The 17,007-nt window shown below is 47.6% G+C and overlaps 1 protein-coding gene across 1 annotated transcript in view; it reads left to right on the top strand.

The window, feature by feature from the left end:
* The first annotated feature begins 237 nt into the window (after window positions 1–237).
* The window catches only part of LOC126992057 (uncharacterized), a 19,349-nt gene continuing 2,579 nt past the window's right edge, over window positions 238–17,007 (top strand). Inside the window, exon 1 of the mRNA XM_050850738.1 lies at window positions 238–1,796. Coding sequence (XP_050706695.1) covers window positions 1,345–1,796 — 452 coding nt within the window. The 5' untranslated portion in view covers window positions 238–1,344. The remainder of the gene's footprint in view (window positions 1,797–17,007) is intronic.

Genomic DNA, 17,007 nt, shown 5'->3' with positions numbered 1-17,007 from the left:
AGGAGAAGGAGGAGGAGGAGGAGGAGGAGGAGTAGGAGGAGGAAAAGGAGGAGGAGGAGGGAGAGTCATAAATTCGTATCACAAACACTCAGACTCAGACTTCCTCTCTCTCTCTCTGCTTTCTTTCTTCTCTTTGGTATTTTCTATTTTTTCCCTTCTTTTGTTAACCTTTTATTCTTCTTCTTTAATTTAATCCTTTTATTGTTGTTGTTCTTCGTCCCCCGTTTTTCTTTTTTTTTCCTTTGTATTCCTTTTCTTCTTTCTTCCCTTTCGTGTCCATCCTTCTCTGATCATTTCCCTTCCTTTCGTGTCCATCCTTCTCTGATCATTTCCCTTCCTTTCGTGTCCATCCTTCTCTGATCATTTCCCTTCCTTTCGTGTCCATCCTTCTCTGATCATTTCCCTTCCTTTCGTGTCCATCCTTCTCTGATCATTTCCCTTCCTTTCGTGTCCATCCTTCTCTGATCATTTCCCTTCCTTTCGTGTCCATCCTTCTCTGATCATTTCCCTTCCTTTCGTGTCCATTCTTCTCTGATCATTTCCCTTCCTTTCGTGTCCATTCTTCTCTGATCATTTCCCTTCCTTTCGTGTCCATCCTTCTCTGATCATTTCCCTTCCTTTCGTGTCCATTCTTCTCTGATCATTTCCCTTCCTTTCGTGTCCATCCTTCTCTGATCATTTCCCTTCCTTTCGTGTCCATTCTTCTCTGATCATTTCCCTTCCTTTCGTGTCCATTCTTCTCTGATCATTTCCCTTCCTTCCGTCGGCTGCAAGGGAGACAAAAAGCCGCATTTTCAAGCGTCTCGGCGCCTCAGTTCGCCTGTTTGAAAAGCCTCTATTGGAAGGTGCTGAGACTTTCCAGCATGGACTGTTCTGTGATCCTCGCGATAGTTTTACTCAGCTTCTGCACCTTGAACAGAGAAAGTCACCCGTGAGATCCCGGTTGATGTTCTCTGTGGCGCTGAGTAACAGTCGTACTTTGAGCCCGGAGTAAGTTGTGTCGAGGCGTCAAGTAGTACACAGCAAGTCACGCACGAAACATCCTGTCCCAGATCTGGAAACTGTAGGAAAATTATCTAAAAGGCGCCCAGTATATAATCACAAGCACAGCCATTTCTCCCCAGTGTCTCTCTCGTCCTGCCGGGAGTGGTCGCTGCTCGCTGAATTGCGTCTCCAAGAAAAGGGAGACCAAGAGTCGCTGCGAAGATACGAGAGTGAACGCCTCAGCAGTCTTTAGAAGCTCAACACTCAAGACTCAACACTCTTCCCCTGCACACACACACACACACACACACACACACACACACACACACACACACACACACACACACACGGTGAGCCACGATGAAGGCCAGGCTGCCCTTACTCTTGGTGTTTATTGAATCATCGTTGCTTGCGGCCGGAAATTCCTTCAGACCCTACTGGAACCCACGCTGCCCTGCCCAAATTACCATCTCGGGGGATGAGGAATGGAAGAACGTTACCACCAGGGAACATAACAGGGGCGCCTGGAGCACCACCTTATACGTGCACCCCGATCCAGGGTTCAAAGGCATCAGGCTCGTGGCGGCGGGCGGTGGCTGGCTGAGTGACGCCTGGTTCACGCTGGACGCCACTTGCTTCCCTGGGGACGCACAGTGGTGGAGGTTGTGGGCACGTGTGTTGAACTATGGCAGCATCAATGGCTACGGTCTTCAGTTTGCAGTACGGGCTGGTGATTGTGCTCTTGGGTGCCGCAGAACAGGCTACTTCCCTGATTACCGGGCTGTTACTGTTGAGGCTCACGGGCCCTCAAGGTGGAGATCACAGTACCCGAATCAACAATGCACTCTTAAAGAATATACAAGTCAAAGCCTCTCATGGATAAACTGCACCTACATCCCCATCACCACCACCACCACCACCACCACCACCCCTACAACCACCATCACCACAACCACCATCACCATCATCGTTGTGTCGGCAATGATAGGTGTTGGTGTTCTTGTTGTTCTTGTGGTGGTGATGTGGCGTTTCCGGCAGCGAAGGATATCCAAAGAAGGTAAATCTCTCTCTCTCTCTCTCTCTCTCTCGCAAGTTGTGTGTGTGTGTGTGTGTGTGTGAGAGAGAGAGAGAGAGAGAGAGAGAGAGAGAGAGAGAGAGAGAGAGAGAATGGAGGAACAAGATAGGAGGAGACAAAGGAAAAGGGTTTTATGAAAGGAGGGAAAAAGAGGAGGGAAGGGCGGGAGAGGAGACGAGAAGAGAGAAGAAAGAGGAGATGGAGAGAAAAGCAGGAGGAAGGGAGACGTGGGATGAAGGGAGAGAAGAGAACGAACCATTAACACAGGGAGAGGAGAATGGAAGACAGGAGGGAAGGGAAGGAAGGAGAGATGCAGAGAAAGGGAAGGGGAATGAGCAAAGGAGTGGAGAAGAAGAGAAGAGAAGAAAATAAGAGAAATGAAGAGAGGATGAAGGAGAGGGAGAGACGAACGACTCGGACGGATGAAGAGAAAGGAGAAGGGAGGAAGGTGGGAGGAGATGAAGGGGAGAGGAGGAAACAGCGATCAAGGAGAGACAAGTGAGGGAGAGGAAAACAAAAGTGACGGGACGAAGAGCGAGAAGACAGAGAGGAAAGGAAGAAGACAGGAAGACGGGGAGGAGGGAGGGAGGCAAGAACAGAAGAAGGGAAGAAGGAAGGGAAAGGAGAACAGGGAAGAAAAGAGGAAAAATAGGCTGAAAATAGGAAGACAAGAAGACGGAGGAGGAAAACATGAACAGGAGGGAGTGGAAGGAGGAGGAGAGTGGGAGGGAGGGAGGGAGGGAGAGGTGAAGAGAGAGAGAGGCGAGAGGGGAAGGAAGGGACGAGAGGGGAAAGGGAGGAAGGGGGAAAAGGAGAAGGGAGAAAGGAAAATAGGTTCATTAGGGAGTTTATGGTAAGGAGAAGTAAGGCGGGGAGGGAAGGAGGGAAAGAGGGAAGATAGGAAGGAGGGAGGGAGGGAAGGAGAGATAGGGAGGGAAGGAAGGAGAAAAGATAGGGAGGAGGGAAGGAAGGAGGGAAGGAGGGAGGGAGGGAAGGAGAGATAGGGAGGGAAGGAAGGAGAAAAGATAAGGAGGAGGGAAGGAAGGAGGGAAGGAGGGAGGGAGGGAAAGAGGGAAGATAGGGAGGAGGGAAGGAAAGAGGGAAGGAGGGAGGGAGGGAGGGAAGGAGAGATAGGGAGGGAAAGTAGAAAAGATAGGGAGGAGCGAAGGAAGGAGGGAAGGAGGGAGGGAGGGAAGGAGGAGAGATAGGGAGGGAAGGAAGGAGCAAAGATAGGGAGGAGGGAGGGAAGGAGGGAAGAAGGGAGGGAGGGAAGGAGGAGAGATAGGAACACAAAGGAACACAAAGCAACACAAAGAAAGAACAAACAACAGCAGACCTGCTGGTCCTTACGAGGCTGTTTGTGACAAGCTACACTAACTATCTAATCAAAGGTGGAAGATGAAGGACAGCAAAGGCGAAGGCTCCTCCCCACCCCCCCATCCCTCCAGCCAAAGCTGGCAGGAAAGGAAAAAGAACCATGCAGCATGGAAAAACTGCATGGAATTTATGTAGGAAAGAGGAAAGAACTACCATTACTGCTACCACTAACCGGGCGATAAAAGCGGACAAGGACACCAGTATTCCAAAGAACTTAACGTTATTACGACAATGAGTAATATCTTAGTTGCTGGTTGGATTCAAAACACTTGTCTATTCTATTCTTGAAGGCCGTAACTGTTGTACTATCAACGACATCACAGGGTAGAGAGTTCCAAACATTAACAACTCGATTGAAGAAGAAGTGTTTAGCTTCGTGCGACGAGAATCTTTTACCACTTATCTTCAAATTGTGATTTCTTCTTGTTCTATTTGATCGATCAATTGTAAAGTAATCTTCCACATTAATATCACTGAATCCTTTAAACATTTTAAACACTTCTATTAGATCGCCTCGCATTCTTCGTTTTGATAGGCTGAATAAATTTACTTCTTTAAGCCTTTGTTCGTATGATAAATTTCTCAACCTAGGAATCATCTTTGTTACTCTTCGTTGAACCTGTTCCAACTTTTCTATGTCTTTTCTGTAATAGGGAGACCAAAACTGTACACAGTACTCTAGACTGTGTCAAACCAACGAATTATACAGTTTTAATATTACTTTTTTCGATTTATTATTAAAGACTCGTCCGATGAAGCCAACCAATTTGTTTGCAGTTTTAACTACCTCTGAACAATGCTGACCGGGCTTTAACTCGCTTGATATAGTGATTCCAAGATCCTTTTCTTTACTTACTGCAGAAAGTTGTTGGACATTCATTACGTACCGAGCGCGATTGTTATTTTTTCCGATGTGCAACACTTTACATTTGTCAACGTTAAATTTCATTTGCCACTGATTGGCCCTTCCCTCCCTCCCTCCTCCCTATCTTCCCTCCTTCCCTCCCTCCCTCCTCCCTATCTTCCCTCCTTCCCTCCCTATCTTCCCTCCTTCCCTCCCTCCCTCCTCCCTATCTTCCCTCCTTCCCTTCCTCCCTCCTCCCTATCGAAAGCCAAAAAACGAGGAGGTGAAAACACCAGCAGCTCCACCGTAAGGGTGCACTCAACCTGCAAAACTTCCGACTGGAATCACATTAAAGCTTGCTATGTAAACGCTCGTAGCCTACGTAACAAATTTGAAGACTTAGAAGCACTCGCAGCTACAAATCACTATCAAATCATCGGAGTCACAGAATCTTGGATAGACACTTCAAATAGAGATTTCATTGCGGAATATAGATTCCGGGTTATACGATTTTTAGTCACGAAAGGGAAAACAAACAAGGTGGAGGCGTTATCTTATATAGCCACAACTCTCCATCCAGTATCAGTGAAAACAGATATTATAACCAATGTGGACACGGTCTTCATTGAAATTAAAAATAAGTCTTGTAAAATAGTAGTTGGACTTATCTACAGACCGCCAAGGCAGACTCTTGATATCGACCACGCATTAAGTGAATTATTATTAGAAACAAGTAGCAGTTGCGAGGCAGTAATTGTTGGGGACTTTAACTTGCCAGTGAAAAGATGGGGTGAACTGTTGAACTGTCATACAGGGCTCGACCTGTACACAAATTTACTAGAAAGTGATTTGCATCAACACGTTCAAGAACTGACTCGGGAAAATAATATACTTGACCTTATCTTTTCAACGACAGCTGATCTGGTTAACGAAGTAAATGTTGGTCCAATTTTTAGTTCTAGCGATCACCGAACAATCACATTCAGCATCAATATGAAAGAAAGTAAAGTAACTCCTAGTAAAGAAAAGGTGCCTGATTATCAGAGAGCGAATTTCGTAAGACTCCGATCAATTCTAAATAATTCTGACTGGACTGAAATCACGGCGGAAACGGATATTGATAAATCTTGGGGGGCCTTCACCTCAATATTGAACAATGCCATAAGCATATGCGTACCCTATCGTAACAGACGTTCAGCTTCTAAGAAGAAACCCAAATGGTGGAATAACGAAATTCAAAATAGCCTATCTCTTAAAAAATGCGTATACAGTAGATACATATCAACTCAAAGCGAGGCTGACAAACCAAGAAATTAATAAAACGAAGCAAGAAAAATCTTGAAGAATATATAGCGGAAACAAGTAAATCTAATCCTAAAGAATTTTTTAGCTATGTAAATAATAAAAAGTCACTCACTTGTGGTATCGGACCGCTTGCTAATGAAAATGGTAACCACACGAACGATGAAAATGAAATGGCTACAATCCTAAATAACTTTTTCGCATCCGTATTTACCGACGAAGATTGTTTATCACCTCAACCGCCGGAGGTTAGAAGGGCCGAAAAGATGTTAAGTGGCGTGCTCATCGTAGAAAGTGACATTTTACGCACAATTGAAAAGATTAAAGTAAGCAAAGCTCCTGGTCCAGACAAAATTACCCCTAGGGTCTTAAAAGAAATCAAACATCAAATTTGTAAACCGCTCTCCATCATATTCAATAAATCTTTAACAGCTGGAAAAGTTCCGTCGGATTGGAAACTTGCAAATGTCACACCAATTTTCAAAAAGGGGGACAAGTCTCATCCAGGAAACTATCGACCAATTAGCCTGACATCGATTGTTTGTAAGTTAATGGAGACTATCATTCGCGACAATATGGTGAAATTCTTCGAAGAAAATAATATAATAAATAATTCGCAACATGGCTTCCGTAGTAAACGTTCGTGTTTGACTAACTTACTTGATTTTTTTCACTATATTTTTGAGGTGTTCGATGAAAGCAGATCAGTAGATATCATATATCTGGATTTTCAAAAGGCATTTGATAAGGTCCCCCACCAACGATTGCTCAGCAAACTACTGGCGCACGGTATCTCGGGTAACATTCACAATTGGCTTGCGGACTGGCTCTCTGAGCGGAAACAGAGAGTAGTTCTAAACGGTGTTACATCTAACTGGCTCGATGTCAGAAGCGGCGTACCTCAAGGATCAGTGCTTGGCCCCATGCTCTTCTTAATTTATGTTAATGATATCGATGATGGGCTCACTTGCAAAGTATCAAAATAATTTGCTGATGACACAAAAATTGTTAGTAAAGTAACTGCGACACTCGACGAAGAAGCTTTACAATCAGATCTAGATCGACTTGCACGTTGGGCCAATCAATGGCAAATGAAATTTAACGTTGACAAATGTAAAGTGTTGCACATCGGAAAAAATAACAATCGCGTTCGGTACGTAATGAATGGCCAACAACTTTCTGCAGTAAGTCAAGAAAAGGATCTTGGAATCACTATATCAAGCGATTTAAAGCCCGGTCAGCATTGTTCAGAGGTAGTTAAAACTGCAAACAAATTGGTTGGCTTCATCGGACGAGTCTTTAATAATAAATCGGAAAAAGTAATATTAAAACTGTATAATTCGTTGGTTCGACCCCGTCTAGAGTACTGTGTACAGTTTTGGTCTTCCTACTACAGAAAAGACATAGAAAAGTTGGAACGAGTCCAACGAAGAGTAACAAAGATGAATCCTAGGTTGAGAAATTTATCATATGAACAAAGGCTTAAAGAAGTAAATTTATTCAGCCTATCAAAACGAAGAATGCGAGGCGATCTAATAGAAGTGTTTAATATGTTTAAAGGATTCAGTGATATTAATGCGGAAGATTACTTTACAATTGATCGATCAAATAGAACAAGAAGAAATCACAATTTGAAGATAAGTGGTAAAAGATTCTCGTCGCACGAAGCTAAACACTTCTTCTTCAATCGAGTTGTTAATGTTTGGAACTCTCTACCTTGTGATGTCGTTGATAGTACAACAGTTACGGCCTTCAAGAATAGAATAGACAAGTGTTTTGAATCCAACCAGCAACTAAGATATTACTCATTGTCGTAATAACGTTAAGTTCTTTGGAATACTAGTGTCCTTGTCCGCTTTTATCGCCCGGTTAGTGGTAGCAGTAATGGTAGTTCTTTCCTCTTTCCTACATAAATTCCATGCAGTTTTTCCATGCTGCATGGTTCTTTTTCCTTTCCTGCCAGCTTTGGCTGGAGGGATGGGGGGGTGGGGAGGAGCCTTCGCCTTTGCTGTCCTTCATCTTCCACCTTTGATTAGATAGTTAGTGTAGCTTGTCACAAACAACCTCGTAAGGACCAGCAGGTCTGCTGTTGTTTGTTCTTACTTTGTGTTCCTTTGTGAGGGAAGATAGGGAGGAGGGAGGGAGGGAAGGAGGGAAGATAGGGAGGAGGGAGGGAGGGAAGGAGGGAAGATAGGGAGGAGGAAGGGAGGGAAGGAGGGAAGATAGGGAGGAGGGAGGGAGGGAAGGAGGGAAGATAGGGAGGAGGGAGGGAGAGAGGGAAGGACGGAAGATAGGGAGGAGGGAGGGAGGGAAGGAGGGAAGAAAGGTAGGAGGAGGGAGGGAGGGAAGATAGGGAGGAGGGAGGGAGGGAAGGAGGGAAGATAGGGAGGAGGGAGGGAGGGAAGGAGGGAAGATAGGGAGGAGGGAGGGAGGGAAGGAGGGAAGATAGGGAGGAGGGAGGGAGGGAAGGAGGGAAGATAGGGAGGAGGGAGTGTAATTTTCATTCTTCCTATCTTTTTCTTTCTTTTTTCTTCTTCTTTGTATGTTTTTTTTGTTGAATGGTAACTCTCTCTCTCTCTCTCTCTCTCTCTCTCTCTCTCTCTCTCTCTCTCTCTCTCTCTCTCTCTCCCCTTCGTGACGGTCGTCGTTGTCATGGTGGTAATGGTCACGCATTCTTCCCGCAGTGCCCCGCGTGCCGCCGCGGCGTGGACTGGCCGCCTCCTGGCGCGTCGGTGGCGAGGCAGCGATCGGCGACAGCCGCGTGGAGCCGCCCACGGGCCCCACCGTGCGCCCGCGCGTGGCGCCGCGGCAGCAGGAGCCCGACTACCTGTACTTCGGCGACGACGAGGAGCACATCTACGACGAGTTCCCCGACCCTCTAATCCACCAGGAGATCCCTGGGCCTCCAATCTACGAGGAGATCCCCGGGCCTCCAATCTACGAGAATATCTCCGAGCATCCACGCAGCCACGAGGCCGAAAACTTAGACTCCGATGATAGTGCTTACCTCACCCCGAGGCGAGCACCCCCGGGCACACCCTCAGGGCATCCACCCAGCCACGAGGCCGAATACTTAGACTCCGATGATGTTGCTTACCTCACCCCGAGGCGAGCCCCCCCGGGCACACCCTCAGGGATCACAGAGGGCTGAGGGCGTGCGTGAGACCCCGCTCCCGACGCACGGGGACACGGCTGCTGCCGCTCCCAGGCCAGCACGCCACACAGGGGTAAGCACTGCAGGATGAGGGCAACTAGGCGGCAGCACCGTGCCCTCCAGAAGAGCAGGGGGCAGCACCGTGCCCTCCAGACGAGCAGGGGGCAGCACCGTGCCCTCCAGACGAGCAGGGGGCAGCACCGTGCCCTCCAGACAAGCAGGCGGCAGCACCGTGCCCTCCAGACGAGCAGGGGGCAGCACCGTGCCCTCCAGACGAGCAGGGGGCAGCACCGTGCCCTCCAGACGAGCAGGGGGCAGCACCGTGCCCTCCAGACGAGCAGGGGGCAGCACCGTGCCCTCCAGACGAGCAGGGGGCAGCACCGTGCCCTCCAGACAAGCAGGCGGCAGCACCGTGCCCTCCAGACGAGCAGGGGCAGCACCGTGCCCTCCAGACGAGCAGGGGCAGCACCGTGCCCTCCAGACGAGCAGGGCAGCACCGCGCCCCACAGACGAGCATGGGGCAGCACCGTGCCCTCCAGACGAGCAGGGGGCAGCACCGTGCCCTCCAGACGAGCAGGGGGCAGCACCGTGCCCTCCAGACGAGCAGGGGGCAGCACCGTGCCCTCCAGACAAGCAGGCGGCAGCACCTTGCCCTCCAGACAAGCAGGGGGCAGCACCGTGCCCTCCAGACGAGCAGGCGGCAGCACCGTGCCCTCCAGACAAGCAGGCGGCAGCACCGTGCCCTCCAGACAAGCAGGCGGCAGCACCTTGCCCTCCAGACGAGCAGGGGGCAGCACCGTGCCCTCCAGACGAGCAGGGGGCAGCTCCGTGCCCTCCAGACAAGCAGGGGGCAGCACTGTGCCCTCCAGACAAGCAGGGGGCAGCACCTTGCCCTCAAGACAAGCAGGGGGCAGCACCGTGTCACACACACACACACACACACACACACACACACACACACACACACACACACACAAGTACATTTTCCTGGACCGTAAATTTTCCAAACGGCTCCAATCACTAATTCACATTTTATTCTTTTGTTCTTTATTTGTTTGTTGTTTATAGTGATGGCGCGAAGGAGGAGGAAGAGGAGGAGGAGGAAGAGGAGGAGGAGGAAGAGGAGGAGGAGGAAGAGGAGGAAAGGAGGAGTGACCATGCATTATATTTTTAAGCGAGTTTTGTTGTTTCAATAATTTCTTTTATTTTTTTTAGTTTTTTACTTTACCTTTTCACTTTTTTTGCTTCATATTTGTGCTGCCACTGTTCACTTTCAGCCTGCTGCGTGTTTCCCTCCATGATCATTCCTGCCAAGTGTTAGTCTTCTTAGTGGATCTTTTCTTAATTCAGTCAGCTTTATTTTTTTGTTGTTGTTGTTTGAGTGCGATGATTTTCTTTTGGCTTACACCCGTCCTACGTGTGTCACGATGTTAAAACTTCACGACAGCATTGTTCGCCACACACTCCAGTGAGCCTGTTACACGTTTCCTACAGATGTCACGATGTTAAAACTTCACGACAGCATTGTTCGCCACACACTCCAGTGAGCCTGTTACACGTTTCCTACAGATGTCACGATGTTAAAATTTCATTATAAATAAATTTGTTATATACTCTAACTTGTATGTTATTTGATTATCCTACTATGTTAAAACCTCGCTATAAATAAGTTCGCTATACATTCTATCTAGTTCAGCACTTCCCAACCTGTGGGAAATTTACCCCTGGGAGGAAATTTCATGATTCTGGGGGGAATTTTAACACGAAGGAAATATAAATTACTGGCAATTAGACGGCGGAAACTATTGCCTTTTTTACAGCAGAGGAGTCAGTTCAAGGCCATAAAAAAGGTAAAAAATGTTAAAAAAAAACGCTACTCACTGCTCCTAAAAAGAGTTAGAGAAGTGGCCGAAAGAGAGGTCAATTTTGGGAGGAGAGGTGTCCTGATACCCTCCTCTTGAAAGAGCTCAAGTCGTAGGCAGAAGGAAATGCAGATGAAGGAAGATTGTTCCAGAGTTTACCAGCCTGCGGGATGAAAGAGTGAAGATGCTGGTTAACTCTTGCGTAAGGGATTTGGATGCTGGTTAACTCTTGCGTAAGGGATTTGGACAGTAAAGGGATGAGCTTGAATAGAAAGTCGTGTGTGGCGAGGCCGCGGGAGGGGGGAGGCATGCAGTTAGCAAGTTCAGAAGAGCAGTCAGCATGAAAATATCGATAGAAGATAGAAAGAGAGGCAACATGGCGGCGGAATTTAAGAGGTAGAAGACTATCAGTAGGAGGAGGAGAGCTGATGAGACGAAGAGCCTTAGACTCCACTCTGTCCAAGAGAGCTGTGTGAGTGAAGCCCCCCCACACGTGAGATGCATACTCCATACGAGGGCGGACAAGGCCCGTGCGGGGGAGAAGAACTGGCGGAGACGGTACAGAACTGATTGATTTGTGTTATTAAGTAAATATTGTGTTTGGCTACTATTTATTTACTATATTACTTGCGTTATTAAGCACGTAAATTTCGTGTTTTGGCTACTTTTTTCCTCGTCCACATGAGCGGGGAAATCCGGGTGTTGAAGTTGATGACGGGAAACGACAGAAAAAGGGTTGGGAACCACTGCTTCAGTTAGTCTGTTACATCTTTCCTACATATGTCACTAAGATTAAAACTTCGCTATAATAATGTTCGCCATACTCTCTAGTTAGTAGTAGTAGTAGTAGTAGTAGTAGTAGTAATGATAGTAGTAGTAGTAGTAGTAGTAGTAGTAGTAGTAGTAGTAGTAGTAGTAATGATAGTAGTAGTAATGATAGTAGTTGTAGTAGTAGTAGTAGTAGTAGTAGTAGTAGTAGCAGTGGAAAAGTGAAAGTGTTAAAATCATCTGAGGGAACAACACAAGGTGACCCAATAGCCATGGCTATGTACGCCCTGGGCCTATCAGTCCTCCAAAATGAAATCGCGTTCGCAGAAACACGGGTGAAACAGGTGGCTTATACGGATGACCTCTCAGGTGCTGGTAAAATCTCAGACTTAAAAGGGTGGTGGGACACTGTGAACACCGCCGGCCCTGAGATAGGATACATCCCTAACGCCACCAAGTCTGTCCTTATTGTCAAACCTGAACATTATGACCATGCCGCAGAAACTTTTAGAGGAAGTGGCGTCATTGTGACAAAAGACGGACAACGACACTTAGGTGCAGTGATCGGGACAGAGGTATATAAGAAGGGGTACGTGGGAGACAAAGTAGCTGAATGGGTGAGGGAAATAGAAGCTTTGTCTGCCATTGCCAAGACTGAGCCACACGCTACCTATTCAGCGTACACCCACGGCATCCAACATCGGTGAACGTTCCTGATGCGCACCATCCCCGGCATCAGTCCACTCCTCCGACCACTGGAAAATGCCGTCAAGAATGTATTTTTGCCGGCCCTAGTGAAATCTCATGCTTTGGGGGAGGAGGAGAGGGATATGCTAGCACTTCCCCCAAGACTGGGTGGGATGGGGATCACCAACCCTGAGAAGCTGGCTGATAAGGAGAACCAAAACTCCATCAGCCTTACCAGGTCACTCATCAACAGGATCATCGCTCAGGAGGCAGAGGGCGAGATAGACCAAACAGAAATAAGAGATATTAAAAGAAAAATCTCGGAAGAAAGGCAACAGGCCCAAAAAGACGAGCTGGACCGTCTTACACACCACCTGTCCACAGAAATGGGTAGAAAAATACACACAGCACAGGAGGCAGGCGCCTCTAACTGGCTAACGTCATTACCAATCAGAGCAAAGGGCTTCAGCCTCAACAAACAAGAATTTGTCGACGCCATTGCTCTGAGATATGGCTGGCCGATTGAGGGACTGCCTGATCTCTGTGCATGTGGATCACCAAATGATGTCACCCACACCATGACATGTAAAAAAGGAGGCTTCGTCTGTATTCGACACGATGAAGTGAGGGATCTGACAGCCAGCATGCTCGGGGAGGTATGCCAAGACGTCACTACCGAGCCGGCACTGCTTCCCCTGGACGGCGAACACCTTCGATACAGGACGGCCAATACCTCACAGGAGGCACGGGTTGATGTAAGTGCCCGCGGATTCTGGGTGCGCGGACAGCGGGCGTTCATGGACATCCGCATATTCGACCCGATGGCTGCCTGTCACCGTGAGCTGCCCCTGCAAGCCGCCCACCACAGGAACGAGCAGGAGAAGACAAGGGCATACGGTGAAAGAATCCAACATGTGGATCAGGGCAGCTTCACCCCCCTCGTCTTCACCACATCCGGCGGGATGGGTCCCAGGGCCCAATGCTCGCGGAACTAATCTCAGGAAAGAAGCATCAGCCAAGGAGTCACGTTATCGCCTGGATGAGGTGTCGCCTCTCGTTCTCCCTGCTCAGGTCGGCCATCCTATGTCTCAGGGGCACCAGACACTCTGGCCCAAAAGCCACCAACATCTCCAATATGGACTATGAAGCCACAGTGGTGGAGAGTGACATTAGGGTGGGTCGGGAGTGACGTGAGTAGGGAAGGAAAGGGGGATCTAGACGTAATAGATGATGGGTGATTTAGTGTCAAGTAGTATTAGTGATATGGGTGGATGCCACAGTCATTAGCGAACAGAGCTGGGGCTAATGACCTCCAAGCTATGGAGCCCTCCATGATTATGTGTCCGGAAAATAAACATGGGTGGAGGTATCATTTATGTAGTAGTAGTAGTATTTAAAAAAAAAGTAGTAGTAGTAGTAGTAGTAGTAGTAGTAGTAGTAGTAGTAGTAGTAGTAGTAGTAGTAGAAGTAGAAGTTGTTGTAGTAGTAGTAGTAGTAGTAGTAGTAGTAGTAGTAGTAGTAGTAGTAGTAGTAGTAGAAGTAGTATAGGGATGAACTTGAGTAGAAAGTCGTGTGTGGCGAGGCCGCGGGAGGGGGGGAGGCATGCAGTTAGCAAGTTCAGAAGAGCAGTCAGCATGAAAATATCGATAGAAGATAGAAAGGCAACATGGCGGCGAAATTTAAGAGGTAGAAGACTATCAGTAAGAGGAGGAGAACAGATGAGACGAAGAGCCTTAGACTCCACTTTGTCCAAGAGAGCTGTGTGAGTGGAGCCCCCCCACACGTGAGATGCATATTCCATACGAGGGCGGACAAAGCCCCTGTAAATGGATAGCAACTGTGCGGGGGAGAAGAACTGGCGGAGACGGTACAGAACGCCCAGCCTCGAGAAAGCTGATTTAGTAAGAGAAGAGATATGAAGTTACCAGTTGAGATTTTGAGTTAAGGATAGACCTAGGATGTTTAGTGTTGAAGAAGGTGATAGCTGAGTGTTGTCAAAGAATAGGGGATAGTTGTTTGGAAGATTATGTCGAGTAGATAGGTGGAGAAACTGTGTTTATGAGGCGTTGAAGGACACCAAGTTCTTCTTGCCCCAATCGGAAATAATAGTAAGGTCTGAGGCTAAGCGTTCTGTTGCCTCTAGCCTTGAATTGTTAACTTCCTGTAGGGTTGGTCTTCTATTAAAAGAAGTTGAATAATGCGGAGTGGAGTCATCGGCGTAAGAATGAATAGGACAGTTCATCAATGAACAACAGAAAGAGAGTGGGAGATAGGACAGAACCCTGTGGGACACCACTACTAATAGGTTTAGGGGAGGAACAGTGACCGTCTACCACAGCAGAAATAGAACGGTCAGAGAGGAGACTTGAGATAAAGGTACAGAGAGAACGATAGAAAAACGTTAAGAGGGTAGTTTGGAGAGCAAAGATTTGTGCCAAACCCTATCAAAGGCTTTTGATATCTCCAGCGCAATAGCAAAGGTTTCACCGAAACGGCTAAGAGAGGATGACCAAGAATCAGTTAGGAAGGCAAGATCACCAGTAGAACGCCCCTTGCGGAACCCATACTGGCGATCAGATAGAAGGTCAGAAGTGGAAAGGTGCTTTTGAATCTTCCGGTTAAGGATTGATTCAAAAGTTTAGATAGACAAGAAAGTAAAGCTATAGGACGGTAGTTTGAGGGATTGGAGCGGTCACCCTTCTTAGGCACAGGCTGTATGAAGGCATACTTCTAGCAGGAAGGAAAGGTAGATGTTGATATGCAGAGGCGAAAGAGTTTGACCTTTTGTGAGTTGCCTCTCTATCTTTGACAGCACGAGAACAAGCGTGATTTATTAGAGAAAGATCTTCCTCCTCCTCCTCCTTCTCCTCGTTCTCATCTTCACCCTACTCCTGCGTCTCCAGCTCTTCTTTTCTCTCATTTCCTCTCCTCCTCCTCCTCCTCCTCCTCCTCCTCCTCCTCCTCCTCCTCCTCCTCCTCCTCCACCTCCTTCTCCTCCTTCTCCTCCTTCTCCTCCTTTTCCTCCTCCCCTCCTCCTGGCCAGGAGGGGGAGGCTGGGAGGGAGAGAGAGAGAGAGAGAGAGAGAGAGAGAGAGAGAGAGAGAGAGAGAGAGAGAGAGAGAGAGAGAGAGAGAGAGAGAGAGAGAGAGAGAGAAATTGATTAGCTTGACAAGTGTTAGTAAAGTCTCCGGAAGTGACATCCAAATTTCACTATTCCATTATTATACGATTGATTAAGGAAGAGGAGGAGGAAGAGGCGGAAGAGGAGGAGGAGGAGGAGGAGGAGGAGGAGGAGGAGAAGTAGAAGGAGGAGGAAGAGGACGTAGAGTCATAACTTCGTATCACATACACTCAGACTTATATGATCTCCTATATGTCCTTCTTTTCTTAACTTCTCTCTCTCTCTCTCTCTCTCTCTCTCTCTCTCTCTCTCTCTCTCTCTCTCTCTCTCTCTCTCTCTCTCTCTCTCTCTCTCTCTCTCTCTCTCTCTCTCTCTCTCTCTCTCTCTCTCTCTCTCTCTCTCTCTCTCTCTCTCTCTCTCTCTCTGCTTTCTTTCTTCTCTTTATTCTTCTTCTTTAATTTAATCTTGTTATTGTTGTTGTTCTTCGTCCCTTGTTCTTCTTTTTTTTCCTTTGTATTCCTTTTCTTCTTTCTTCCCTTTCGTGTCCATCCTTCTCTGATCATTTCCCTTCCTTTCGTGTCCATCCTTCTCTGATCATTTCCCTTCCTTTCGTGTCCATCCTTCTCTGATCATTTCCCTTCCTTTCGTGTCCATTCTTCTCTGATCATTTCCCTTCCTTTCGTGTCCATCCTTCTCTGATCATTTCCCTTCCTTTCGTGTCCATCCTTCTCTGATCATTTCCCTTCCTTTCGTGTCCATCCTTCTCTGATCATTTCCCTTCCTTTCGTGTCCATTCTTCTCTGATCATTTCCCTTCCTTTCGTGTCCATTCTTCCCTGATCATTTCCCTTCCTTTCGTGTCCATTCTTCTCTGATCATTTCCCTTCCTTTCGTGTCCATTCTTCTCTGATCATTTCCCTTCCTTTCGTGTCCATTCTTCTCTGATCATTTCCCTTCCTTTCGTGTCCATCCTTCTCTGATCATTTCCCTTCCTTTCGTGTCCATCCTTCTCTGATCATCTCCTTCCTTTCGTGTCCATTCTTCTCTGATCATTTCCCTTCCTTTCGTGTCCATTCTTCTCTGATCATTTCCCTTCCTTTCGTGTCCATCCTTCTCTGATCATTTCCCTTCCTTTCGTGTCCATTCTTCTCTGATCATTTCCCTTCCTTTCGTGTCCATTCTTCTCTGATCATTTCCCTTCCTTTCGTGTCCATTCTTCTCTGATCATTTCCCTTCCTTCCGTCGGCTGCAAGGGAGACAAAAAGCCGCATTTTCAAGCGTCTCGGCGCCTCAGTTCGCCTGTTTGAAAAGCCTCTATTGGAAGGTGCTGAGACTTTCCAGCATGGACTGTTCTGTGATCCTCGCGATAGTTTTACTCAGCTTCTGCACCTTGAACAGAGAAAGTCACCCGTGAGATCCCGGTTGATGTTCTCTGTGGCGCTGAGTAACAGTCGTACTTTGAGCCCGGAGTAAGTTGTGTCGAGGCGTGAAGTAGTACACAGCAAGTCACGCACGAAACATCCTGTCCCAGATCTGGAAACTGTAGGAAAATTATCTAAAAGGCGCCCAGTATATAATCACAAGCACAGCCATTTCTCCCCAGTGTCTCTCTCGTCCTGCCGGGAGTGGTCGCTGCTCGCTGAATTGCGTCTCCAAGAAAAGGGAGACCAAGAGTCGCTGCGAAGATACGAGAGTGAACGCCTCAGCAGTCTTTAGAAGCTCAACACTCAAGACTCAACACTCTTCCCCTGCACACACACACACACACACACACACACACACACACACACACACACACACACACACGGTGAGCCACGATGAAGGCCAGGCTGCCC

The sequence above is a fragment of the Eriocheir sinensis genome, unplaced genomic scaffold, assembly GCF_024679095.1.
Source record: "Eriocheir sinensis breed Jianghai 21 unplaced genomic scaffold, ASM2467909v1 Scaffold392, whole genome shotgun sequence".
Taxonomy (NCBI): domain Eukaryota; kingdom Metazoa; phylum Arthropoda; class Malacostraca; order Decapoda; family Varunidae; genus Eriocheir; species Eriocheir sinensis.
Note: the sequence above shows the minus strand (reverse complement) of the source record. Positions and strands in the feature narration are given on the sequence as shown.